Here is a 13,982-nt window from a genome sequence, read left to right as displayed (position 1 = left end):
GATTTACTCAAAGAGGTAACTACCATCAGGGGTAAAGGGAAGGGTTTTTGCTTTCGTAAAGGCAAATACAGTGGTCTCAGAGATCTTTTGAGTTATATACAGTGAGGCCAACTGATGATGTTACCAACAGCAAATTCTAAATGAGAAACATTCAAGGAAGTAATTTTGGAAGGTACTAGGCTTTTAGTTCCAACTAAGAAATACTGTTCTAGGTTTAGGCCCAAATGGAAGTCAGATGAACTAATGAGACTCATGGCAGAGAAGAAAAATGCATGGCATGAACATAAATTATCAGGCGACACAGAAGCCTATGGTAGATACAAGCTAGTCTGTAATCAAGTCACAAAGGAAGTTAGGCAAGCAAAGGCAGATTATGGAAAATCTTTGGCAAAGGATGCAAAGAAAAACAGCAAAGACTTATATAAACTCTAAAAGGAAGGGGATGAATCAGATTGGGCCACTTGATATGAATGGTTTGACTGTAGATGATCATTCTCAGATAGCTGCCGAACTAAATGAGTATTTTGCATCTACATTCACACATGAGAAGTTATTCAAGGAGGAAAGGGCCAGATGTTAATCAAACTCTAACAGGGAGTTAAATAATTTTGTAATAACTGAGAGCAAAGTGGAGGAGAAACTGTTGAAGTTAAACATAAGAAAGGCACCAGATGGTATCTATCCAGTTATATTGAAGGAGGTGGGAAAGGAAGTAAGCAAACCCTGAGCCCTAATTATGAGAGCATCCTTGGACTCGGGGGAAGTCCCCACGGACTGGAAATGTACAAATGTGACCCCAATCCAAAAAGGAGAATCAAAGGGAGGAACTGGTTAAGGAAGCATTGCAGGATTATCTAGACAAGACTTCAGTTATAGCTCGGACACAGCATGGGTTTGTTAAGTTGTTGTTGATATGGAGGTTTGATGGCGCATAGGCTACTTTGGCCATAATGCGCCTTGGGTTTGTTAAGGGAAAATCTTGTCTGACCAATTTGATTGGATACTATGATGTGGTCACAAAGGAACTGGATGCAAAGAATAATTTTGATATCATATATTTGGATCTTAGAAAGGCTTTTGATATTGTTGCACATGGAAGATTTCTGCACAAACTGGAGTAATGGGGCACTGGAGGCAAATTGCTGCTATGGATAAAGGGATGGTTGAGTGAGAGAAGACAGAGTAGTAATCAACGGACACTGCTCTTCGTGGACTAATGTTATTAGTGGAGTCCCCCGGAGTTCAGTGTTGGGTCCATTGTTGTTTTCTGTATTTATTAATGATACTGATAATGTTATATCAAGCTTAATGTCCAAGTTTGCAGACGATAAGAAGGTCAGCAGGGTTGTTAATGACACTAATGACAGTACGCTGCTGCAACAGGATCTAGAAAAGTTGAACAGGTGGGCTGAGAGCTGGCAACTGAATAGTAATAGAGGCATGTGATGCAAGAAAGCAAGTGCTTGATGGGCCCCTCAATGACTCCCAGCAGTCTCTGGAATCCCCTGCACCTTGTTTTCCAGGCTGCTGCTCATTTTAATAGAAGTAGTTCAAGAATCACTTTCACCTCTACCAGCAGCTAATGTTAATCTATTACTCTGTGTATTCCCCTAAGCTAGCAGTTTTCTGACCCACCTAACTCTGCCTCGATGGCATCAGCAAATATTCTTGCATCCTTTCTATTTAAATGTATCCCATCCTTGTAGAAGCAGTCTCTCATGTTAACAAGCACAGACCAGGTTGAGAAAAATTCTACCCCTTGAGCCTTGCACAATCTCTCCAGGGCTATCATCATATACTCCCTCATATCATGTCTGGGATGAATTGCAGACACTTTCAAATTCAACCCTAACTCACGGCTTTTTTTGAACATTGACCTGAACTTGTTAAGTAATTCAGCTGGTCTCTTACTCTTAATATAATTAATGCCAACGTGTACAACAATATCATCTTTTGTGCCCTTAAAAGATTATATCTGGTCTACAATGTCATCATCCTTTGCCCCTGGCAGACATACCGTGGTCCTCTTCCACCTATCCTTATTTGCACAATATATTACCCGTTTCCCTGACATAGTGTGACCGACAACAACTAGTTCCTTTGGGACCAGCACATTCTGCCTTGGGGGTTGCCACTGTGTTGCATCATGATCAAGTGCCAGCTCTGGCATTGATGTGGGCAGCTGAGAGCTTGATGGGCCCCTCAATTTAGATCCTTCGAGGACATTCACTCTGTCTTTCAAGCTCTCATATAGGTCTATAACAACGCTGAGTTGGCACCTGATTTCCTCACACTCCTTACATCGCGCACACACACAAAGACATTCCCCTTGGCAATACCATGTCTCGTTCCTGATTGCACCACAAACATCAAACAAGCAGCGCATTTCAAAAGGCTGGGATTCAGAGGAAAACCACCCTGCTCAGTTCTCCCGAGCCATAGCGCTCCCATTAGTTTGAGCTTTTTGCTTTGCTGCTCTGGTCTGAGTCATGATTTCTATTCAATTTCAAATAAAATTCCAATACAAAATATAACCCTGAACTCATAACACTATATATATGTATTTCAGTATTGAATATTATCTCCGAGTTACGTTATATGACTTTCTTATCTCCTGTCAAGTTATATGTATTAATTTATAATGTTACGATTTTAAAAACTAGGTTGTGATATGTATTTAGTTAAAAAAGTACAATTAAATTGACAATGAAATTTAATAAGCTTAGTAAATTTTACTGATTAATTGATACTACTATACTCGCTATCTATTTCGTGGTATACGGTGTATTGTTTAACAATGGCAGCAAGCTATGAATGGTAAATCTACGGACACAAATTATTAATTACTTTCAAAATCACGCTATCTAAATTCAAAATAAACCATGGAGCTTGACTAGGTCTATAAGCTACTTATAGAAATAATTTAATATAACAATTAAGTCAATAAAACGGTTAAATATAATTAAAAACAGCGTTTTCAGGAGCTGCAAAACTTGTGCAACACGTGGATTAGATACCCTTACCGATACTGTTTATATTGGTAAAGGTTAAAACTCTTTTATATATAAAAAACACCTTAGAATAATAGATATACTTTGATATTATATCCATAACTCATTACAGTGACTCTGACAGAGACATTTTGGCCATGGTTGCCCTTGTGTCATGAAACCCACATAAAAACAACAACTTAACTCTGAGGGACTCCACTAAAACATCAGTCCCATGAAGAACAGAAGCCACAAATCACCACTCTCTGACTCCTACCGTTCAACCCTCTCTTTATCCATAGCAGTAACCTGCCTCTAATGCCACATTGCTTAAATTTGTACATAGTCATTCACGTGGAACAGTATCAAAAGAATGTAAAAATTATTTTTGATGCTGCATCCTGTTCTTTTGTATAAACCTCATAGATAATCAGAATGGTCAGACAAGTTCTCCCCTTAAAAATACATCGTTATTGCAGTATGACTGCAATCCTGTTAAGATTACTTAGTATCGGTAAGGGTATCCAATCCATGTGTTTTACAAATTTTGCAGAGCCGGCGAACAGGAAGTGTTTTAGCTATATTTAGCCGCTTTATTGAATGATTGTTATATAAGTAGCTTATAGACATAGACAAGATCCTTGGTTTATTCTGAATTGAGACAGCGAGATTTTGGAAGTTAATTAATACTTAACTTGCCGCCATTGTTATATGATACGTTATATCCCGAACTAGATAGCATTAGCTTAGTATAGTATATAATATCAATTAATCAGTAAAATTTATTAATCTTGTTGAACTTCATTGTCAATTAAATTGTACTTTTTAACTATATACATATAATGACTTAGATTTTACAAATGTAACATAATTAATACATAACTTGATACGGAAGTTATATAAAGAAACTCGAAGATAATACTTCTAGTGTCATTGTCATTGTCAACTTCATTGATCTGCTAGATCTTAGGTATTTTTTTTTTATTATTTTTTTAATTATTATTTTTTTAAATACTGACTCCATTATTTCTCTTGCCACACAAGTCAACATTAAAGCTCTGTAATTACTCATTTTGCCTTTTCATCTCCCTTTGTAAGTGGGAATCAGAAATGCTAGCATAATTGAATGATGCCAAGAGATGAGATAAATGCTCTCAGAGCTTATCTGATTGAAAAGAGTCAGTAAAGAGTAAAATACATTGTCATTTAGTTTCTGTAGCATTAGATATGTCCCATCAGGGCAAGCAGCAGTATTAGTGTTTCTTGTAGTTTGCATATTGTGAAAGGCTCATTATAACAAAAAATGATCTTTCTGTACTGAAGCCAATTCTTAACCTTTCAGCTCATTTTATTTATGCTTCTGAAAAGTTGGCTCATATATAATGCTATTGACATAATATCAACAATGACTTGCTTGACAGATTCTGAACTTAATCTTTGTGAGATGAGATCCCCCCCCCCCTGTCTCCAAGAAATTACAAATGTACTTCTATAAAAAAAAATGGTGGGCAGGTAATGGAAACATTTATGTTAATGTTTTCATGATTAGGGAATTAACATACACCAATCATTTATCCTTTTATCAGTGTATGCACACTATTCTTATTTTTCACTTCTTTGAATCAGAAGTCTATGTTGATGGTATCCTTTTTAAACCAAGTTGGATGAGTTACGTGTTTTTTTAAGTACAGGAAGATGATATAAAATTAACATTGCCAGTTTCAATAATTTCCATGCAAGCCTAGAGTTACTTAAAAAAAAAAAGAAATAAAATAATAATAAGATTCCACAACTATAACTACTGAAGCATGTAGTAATAATGTATTTTATTTGAGAGCACTGAGAACTGCACAAAACTAGTCAAAGGGCCACATATGATCCAATTACTTGTTAACAATTAATGTTTTGATTTTGTTTTAGTCTGTTTGTGCTGTATGAGGATTACTTTGTTGGGAACTTCTTAAAGATGTTCCATGCTTTTGTCTTCTATTTTTTACTCAATTGCATTCAGCATTCCAGCCAGATTTTGGGTATTTTGTGATTCTTATGAATTTTTTTCAAGACTGCTAGATCCACCACTTTTAGTATTTGACTGGATATATTCTTCTGATGAGGTTATGAACATCTACAGGATCTGCTTTCCTTTTATTACCAGCTGCTACTAGTATGGACCCCAATCAACTTTTAGCAAATCTTTATTTTGTGATTTGGTTAAAAAGGTGGGGAATTATGGTATCATTGCAGCATATCATAGGGAAAGTGACTACAATACGTTTGCATGGCTCATCTAGTCTAATAAGAGGCATATAGTTACAAAGCATAAGGAAAAAGCTATGGATGAACTACATTTTTTAAGAAAATGAATTCGGATGGGTGTAGCGTGCTCAATTTTTTATTATTGAGAACTACTGGGTTGTGTTGATCAAGCAGTTTTTCTACAGTCCGTCTTCAGTAATCCAGGTGTGGCTATTGAAACTCCCCAGGATGCAAAAAAGGTTGAGTACTACTAATTGTTTGAAGTCTGTAGTAATGTATTGGTTTGGGGGGGGGAAGTATAATGAGACTGTAGTTATGTTAAGATGCACCTTAAAAGGATTGTTAATTTGTTTGTGCATTATGTGCACGTCGGCTACTCTTAGTCACACTATGACAGTTAATCTCATTTTATAAGCCAATCTGCATGTTATGCACTCTTAAAAGCCTCTTAAACTTTTCAGTTGAAGAGGTTTTTAAGAATTTTTCCAGTTCACAGAATTTCAACTCCAGTTTCTTCAAAATTAGAGACAAGTGCAAATCCATTAAAATCTCATGGAGATGCAGTTTGTTTCTTACCAATAATCATAAATGCTTAGTATTTTAAAAATCCATTCATATTTTATATTTAACAGTTCATTTATGATAAATCATTTCAGAGATACTAGAAATCAGACTATTATACTTACTTCCCAGGTATAATTGTGTCATTTTCTCCTGAAGCATTGGAAATTACACTAAGTAGTTGCATAAAAGTTGTCACTCCTCCCAGGATGCGAAGTGCCACCTTATCTTCCTGTTTACACTTCTCTAAAAGGCGTTCTAATTCTCCAAGTGCTCTCTCCAGAGAGCCAATCATTGCACTGTCCCAGGGACCAGTGCACTGACTAGCAAGGCATTTATTTATATCTTTAACAATTTTTTGAAATCTAATTAAAAAAAAAAAAAAAAAAATCAGTATTTCAATATTGTAATGTATTAGTAATTTGTGTACTGATATTCATTTCATATTATAAATTACTATTCTTTAAATATTATTACATATACTTTCAATATATATATATATACACAGGCAACCCCCGTATAACATGGTACTTCTACAACATGGTTAGAGAATTTCGGCAAACCTCGCATAACAGGGTATTTTTGAGCTTTTGTGCAGGGAAAACCCTGCTATTATGTTGGATGTAATTTTTCAACATTTCCACTCTTTTTGAATCCCTGCTATTGAATTGCTAGTCACAAAAAATTATTGAGAAATTTCCATGTTATGTTCTGTGTTGTTGAACTTGTGGAAAAATCTATATTTCAAAGTTTTGGATAGCACACCAGGTCATCTAAAAGATTTAAGTCATCCAAACATTGAAGTTATTTCCTACCACCACAGTTGGTGGTAGAAACATAATTTCATTCTTTCTTTCATATCTTTCATTCTGCCATTAGATCAACTGAGAAAATCGTTACAATGGATTTTGTAAAAAATTTATTCATAATTTATTAAAGTAATGGAGACACGGAAACATTTCTCAATTATGGACTGTGTCAGAATCATAGCTTTATCGCTCAAAGAAGTAAAACCGTCAACTTTAAATGCGCGTGGAAAAATATATGGCTGAAGTCAGTTCATTCAGGTCAATCCAACAGAAAACGGAATCTGTGCGATAGTAGAACTTGCTACGGCGGTAGGATTGTTGTTTGTTTGTTTTGGTTTTTAGGAGCATTAGCAACTAAGGCCATATTGCTCCGGGAACATGCGGTGGTCATTCCGACCTTTTCTGCATCCTCCGTATTTGGTGGTGACGGGCTCGAACCCCGGTCTAATCAAGAAGCGTGTGCTATGCACTGCTGCTCCTTCCCACCTGGCTACGGAGGCGCCTCCGGCGGTAGGAGGGGAAGGTTTTGATGATATGACTACTGAAGCCCTTGTGGGCAGCACAGTTTATAGAATCGCCCTCCTCCCCACACCAGATGGAAAAGACCTGAGTTCGAATCCTGATGATGATGGGAGGAATTTTTATGGTTCTTTTTCCCAACGTGGCTGAGTTAGTTGGGCTGAGGTGAGGGTTTTTTCTCCTGGAACCTTGGGTTTTTCATCCAGCAAAACAGAAAATCGACCTCAGGACACGCAATTTATAGCCAATACACGCAGAGCAACATGGCCGTAGTTGCTGATGTTCCTAATAAAATAAAAATAAAAAAAAATATGATTACTGAAGATGTTGAAGAATTACTGGTAGGAAAAGAGGCTGGCGAAGCGGATTTGGTGGAAATGGCATCGGAGGTAAAACCAAATCAATTCAGAAGATTGATAGTGCAGATAAATTCTAAACTTCCAAATTTTACACTAAAGAGCATAGGGGAAGGCATAAAAGTTAGCCGAGCAATTAGAATCTTATTTTTTGAATGAAGATTCTTGAATTAAAGGAGCCCAAAGTTCAAAGGGGAAAGCTTCAAAAATGCTTAGTTCCATACGATGAAATTCACAAAGATTTATCAAGCAAAAGCAAACAAAACCAGATTACTGATTTTTTAAAGAGAGCAGAAGATACACGAAATCTAGAATGGCGTATTTTTGTTAGCTTTTTTTGTACCCTTTTTTTTTGTACTTTTATTAGTCCTGTATAACACGGTTTCACACAACACAACATTTTATAGGAACCTAACTACCATATTATAGTAACTAGTATGTATACAGTATATATATATATATAGGTAAGTAGAAAGTGAAGAAGTGAATGGGAATGAGCTAACAGAACAGAAAACTCGGAAGGTACAGGAAAAATAAAAATAATAAAAAGAAGTACTAATGTATAAGTTTGTGCAATAGCATCATGTCTATACGTAGCCAACTACTAAGTAGTTACAAAGTGGCATATTTAAGTACCTCTCATATTATACTCGTATTAAGTATACCTTCACAACAAGCTATCATGATACTGCACTACCTCGAATAAGTAACGCCTGACCAACACAGAAGACTACTGTTACTTATTCTTGGCAGATACCACTTCCCAGACAACAACGTTTCAGAGCTCATTGGCTCTTCGTCGGTGGGTGTCATCATTGTAACACCAGGTACCCTGGTGTTACAATGATGGCAACCCACTGGGTGGTGGTCTCCGCTAAGAATAAGTAACAGTAGTCTTCTCTATTGATGAAGCATTACTTATTTGAGGTAGTGCAATATCATGGTAACGCGTGAAGGTATTCACAATATGAGATATACTTAAATGATGCCAATTTGTAACTACTTAGTAATCGGCTAGGTACAGAAATGATGCCATTGCACAAACTTGCATGTTAGTTGACTTCTTTGTAACACGGATCATTATCCTAGAAGAATTAATTACTGTACACCATCAGGCATCTCTCATATTGTGGAGTTATACTTCACAAATGGGTTGCCATCATTACAACACCAGGGTACCTGCCCACCCACTGATGAAGAGCCAATAAGTTCTGAAACGGTGCCATTTGGGTGGTGGTGGTGGTGGTATCTGCTGAGAATAAGAAACAGTAGTCTTCTCCATTTGTGAAGTGCTACTTCTTCGAGGTAGTGCAATATCATGGTAACTCTTAAAATTATGTAAAAAGAAGTACTTAATGCTGTAGATCCCATGATTTTAACAACTTCAACAATGGGCAACCGTCAAAACCACAGGAAAGATAGCACGAAGTAAGGCTTCTGTTACATGAAATATACATAGCACATGGTTGAAACGGTGAAGCCATATTGAATTTTGAATGAAGTCATTGAAAACATGGGATCTACAGCATTAAATACTTCTTTTTATTATTTTTATTTTTCATGCCTTACAGGTTTTCTGTAGTTTAAATTTTTGGTTCTGTTAGCTCCATTCTCTTCTGCCATATATAGCAGTGTCCCTGGTCTATAAACCATCTATATAAATATCACTGTAACCATTTTATACAACCTACTTTCTGCTATTATTAATACATTATATATATACTGGTCCTTAGAAAATATACAAATAATTGCATGATTCTATTATTATTGTGTGACATTCATGAACACAGAAAGTCACAACACAAGTGTGAAACTAGCTTCCCATATTTTGTTTTCTTCAAAATAAGTATAAAAATAGACTGAATTTAGAACCAGATTTAAGGAAAATTATCTTCTTTTGCTCCTCCATAAAGCTGCTGTGTGATGGCAAGCAACAACATTGTTCACATTGGTTCTCTAATCAATTATTTAAAAGCTATAAAGTGAATACATAATAAATGACTTATTGTTATATATAAAAATAAGTAAAGAGTGAAAATTAACCCCCCCCCTTTTTTTAAGTATTTATATAGCTGAGATAAAAAAAAATCTAGGAACACTGCTCTAATGCTAAATTTGAGTATAATGTAATTCATTAAATATAACTAATCATGATTAATTTCACAGTACATATTTAATAAACTAATAGCAAGAATGATTCACTGGTATTACAATGAAATTGACAACCACAGTGCAGTGGAGCTTGAACAATTAGAACTTACTTAATTCAAAATACTGATTATTATGAATTATAAAATTTTTTTTTTTTTTTTTTTTTGCCTGTTGGACCTCTTGTTCTATATAGCAAAAAAATAATAAACAACTAAACAAAGAAATAATCTTAAATTTGAAGTTTAGTACCTATGCTGTTGGATAATTTGTAGTCAGGCTTAATTCACATTAAGAATTTATTGCACCACACATAAAATAGCACAATTTTAAATTTTCACTAAAAACAAGAATTAAAACGTTCACTACTTGCAACTTGACTTATTCTTCCCCTTCATAATGTAAAACAAACTTCCAGATTTTATTTATTTATTTTACTCTATTCAATATTTGTGCTTCTCACACTTCAACAAACTCATTAACAACCAACTGTTTATCTCTTATTTTATCAACAATAGTAGAAACTATATAGTACTTAATATATTTATTTTAAAACACAATTATATAAGCAAACATATATATGTCTTTCTTTGCCTATCTCAAGCATAGAGTTGTCACTGATACTTAATCTTAAATGTTCCTCTGAAGGCTAACATGTAATCTTGTTGCACAAAAAAGTGCAATTTAAAGCAGATAATAAATAACAACAAAAAGAGAGTATTTCTTTAGTAGGATGGCCTAATATCAAAGTATTTGATTTTAACCTCCCCCACCACAAAAAGTTAATTTTGAAGTTTGGATAATTTGAAATAATTCTGAAGGCCCTTTAGCTTTGAATTCTCCAAGTCTATGGTAGTATGAATGATCACTGCAAAATACTAACAGATGTCAACAACAGTAGAGTACTTCTGTCAATTTTGAACCTCAACAAAATACAGCTATCCTCCAGTGAAAAAGAACTTTTCAGAAAAGGTGTAAACTTCACTGCATCTCCAAAGAATATACTGGTGCTGATGCTGGACCTCCTAGCAAAATTACACTTGACTCTTCAGGAGCAGTTTACAGAATATCACAATTCCTATAATAAAAGAAAACCTTACACTATTTATATGCAAAAAACTTCAAGAAGTTGTGAATTGGCAGATAAAGAATAAAAAGCTTGAGAAAAGAACTGCCAACAAGACTCTCTGCATTGAAAACTTCAACTACATTACACAGGTTGACATAGGTGGTACCAACATTATAATGGACAGTGATGTCTATTACCAAAAAATAGTACCTGATCTAAAGAGTATGTAATTTCCAGCTGGAAATAAACAGATAATCTAATGTAGGTTGAAAAGCTTTATTCCTCTTTTGACAAGTTTTCCATTACCTATGTATCATGCCACTTAAGCAACATCCAGAGTGGCAGAGTCAAGCTGAGGTTTTTCTTTAAGATCAATGCCACTTATTCAGCTATAGATCCGAATACTGATTTTATCCCAACTGTGGAACTTATCTTTTCCACTGCTAGCAGTTTCAATCCTACAAATGACACTGACACCAACTGGTACTTTTATATAATCAATGTTTAATATGATATATAAATTCTGTCATGGTTGGGTTCAGTTGTTTTTCAGCTACTATTTTTCTGTTTGAATAATTGCTTACAAGTAAAACTGATGCTACAAGCCACCAGTATTAAAAACTAAAACACGTAAGAAAAACAAATCTCGCTAATGAGGAACCAGAACACTTTAATATGGCAAGAGATGCAATAATGGAGTCTCTTGGATTTGGCAAAAGGAAGCATTTCTAGCACCATCGCTGCCGAAGATGCATCAGTGGCCATAAGTTCGTTGCTATTAATCAGGGGTGGACTGCACCAAGATAATACCAAGAAAATTCACAGCCCAACCTGGTAAGCAACTTAGCACTCACTATAGATACAAACTAAAATAATTTTATTTTCTCTAATATGGCGCAAATTTTCCTTTCAGTCTTATCCTGCAATTAATTTGCCATTGCAAAATGGCAGCCTCAAGATGGCTGATGGCAGTTGATGCTTTGTGATCGATGCCTAAGTTGCACTGTCTGAGAGAGAAATGATTAGTTATAAACTCTTATATTTGGAATTGGCAAGTAGTTCTCTATCTAATGAAAAGAATACACATGTCACTATGGTACAGCTAGCACAAAGTTTGTTTTGTAATGTTATTCAAGGGAATAACAATACAAAAAAAAAAAAAAAAAAAAAACTAAAATCAGTTCAAAGACCAGCAGAACTGTTAGTGCAAGTTTATGCATAAATCCATAACATTATTTCATAATAACATTTGTAACAAATAAAGCAAGAACTGAGTGGAAAGAACTAAAAATGCAATTTGAAAACATTTCTCAAATTAAATTTTTTATATGGGTAATAAATAAGTAAACTTTAAAAAACATTCATGTTTCTCAAACAATGTGGTAAGAAACAGATTTTTTTTCTTATTCTCTACATATGTATTTTTCTGCAAAAACGTGCATTTATTATTTATATTTTTCCATTTATTTGGTCACTCCATTTGCCAGTCTTTCTACAAACTGAATTTTGTAGAAAGGTTACATTGGTTTCTATATTAAAATTTAACTGAATTAACAGATTAAAGTTAGAAGGATCTTAAAATGATATCATGTTACACCTGGGTGCAATTTGTTTGGCAAAAAATGCAGGTGAATGATTTTCAGTGCTACAAAGAATACAGTGTTAGTTTATTTACATTTATTTTGACACATCTATAGCTTGCAAACTCAGTATGCAAATTCCTACTCCAGATTCTATAGTTTTTTTGCTTCTTACTATCCCATGTGTTTGGATTTAGGAGAGTTGTGATACTTTTCAAAGAAAAATAAAGCATTTCAATGTATGTTGGAATATCTATTTATTTCATTTTGGAAATTACATACAGATGGGAATCAGACTTTTTGTGGTATATTTTTACCACTTCATCAGCAATTGTTCTTGTTGCTACCTTACCATTACATAGATCAGAAAGGCCAAAGGTTTGACTTATGAACTAACTCTTAGAGTTAGTTCCCATTTGAATGTAATTTCCAACTGGAAATAAATAGATATTTTAATGTAGGTTGAAATGCTTTATTCCTCTTTTGACAAGTTTTCCATTACCTATACATCATGCCACTCAAGCAACATCTAGAGTTGTGACAGTTCTCTCCCATTCAATGAGTCAAGCTGAGGTTTTTGCTAAAGGTGGTTGCTCTCCACCTGTGGAACTTTGGTTCATGCAGGCAATTAATTTGGAATGCACAGCCTATTCAGTGTACCTCATGCAAGCAGCTCCATGGTTAGCATCACATCCTCTCTGTTCCAGGAGAGGCAAATCTGGCCTGGAGACCAAGCTTGCTTGCACATAGGTAAATTCTGGATTGGTTGCTATACACTTGAATTACCACCCTGATAAATTCCTACAGAGTTACAGGAAGGTAAACACAGCAAGAAATTTTATAACTTGAAAATACCAATGCAAGAGCAGAAAGTGGGCAAATTTTATGCATTATCCAACCAATGTACCTTTACAAGGCAATACAGGTGTGCCAGAGATAAAAGTTCAACTTCTCCAGCCACCAAACAGATGGACACCAATGCCTTGGGTGGAGAGAACTTGTTATTCCATTCATGGTGAGAAAAGAAAAATTCCAGAAGACAGCAACATTTTTCATAACTTTTGTGCTGGATTTGTTAAGTAGAAGGGGAATAAATTTGTTTTGCATCAAAATTTTGTTGTTGTTTTGTAGAAAGGTTACATTGGTTTCTATATTAAAATTTAACTGAATTAACAGATTAAAGTTAGAAGGATCTTAAAATGATATCATGTTACACCTGGGTGCAATTTGTTTGCCAAAAAATGCAGGTGAATGATTTTCAGTGCTACAAAGAATACGGTGTTAGTTTATTTACATTTATTTTGACACATCTATAGCTTGCAAACTCAGTATGCAAATTCATGTTTTGCTGGCTTCACTAAACTTTAAAAATATATTTTGCTCTTTGATAGATAAAACCTATAAACATCAATACAGAAAAATCTCTAGACCTGCATAAATAAATGTAGAAAACCTGGAAACTGTGTCATATCTAGTAAGGAGAATTCAAAACAGGACCAACATTTTTGAATACTGTGGTGATGTAATGAATTTTTGTTTCACCAGTGCGATCATGTGGCAATATATACCGATGAGCCAAAACATTATGACCAGCAAGTCGTTATGCAAATCGAAGCAACTGTAGGTGAACTACGGCACGTGCATGGGCCAGGACACGGTATAAGAAACACCTGATACTGAGCTCCGTTAATCAG

The 13,982-nt window shown here is 35.0% G+C and overlaps 1 protein-coding gene across 1 annotated transcript in view; it reads right to left on the bottom strand.

Moving 5' to 3' along the window:
- The window catches only part of ssp3 (SCAPER domain-containing protein short spindle 3), a 408,421-nt gene that overhangs the window by 37,570 nt on the left and 356,869 nt on the right, over nt 1-13,982 (bottom strand). Inside the window, exon 21 of the mRNA XM_090377943.1 lies at nt 5,933-6,172. Within this exon, the coding sequence (XP_090234069.1) occupies nt 5,933-6,172 (240 nt within the window). The remainder of the gene's footprint in view (nt 1-5,932; nt 6,173-13,982) is intronic.

This window comes from Mastigoproctus giganteus, chromosome 7 (assembly GCF_048544385.1).
Source record: "Mastigoproctus giganteus isolate SK-2022 chromosome 7, ASM4854438v1, whole genome shotgun sequence".
Classification (NCBI taxonomy): domain Eukaryota; kingdom Metazoa; phylum Arthropoda; class Arachnida; order Uropygi; family Thelyphonidae; genus Mastigoproctus; species Mastigoproctus giganteus.
Note: the sequence above shows the minus strand (reverse complement) of the source record. Positions and strands in the feature narration are given on the sequence as shown.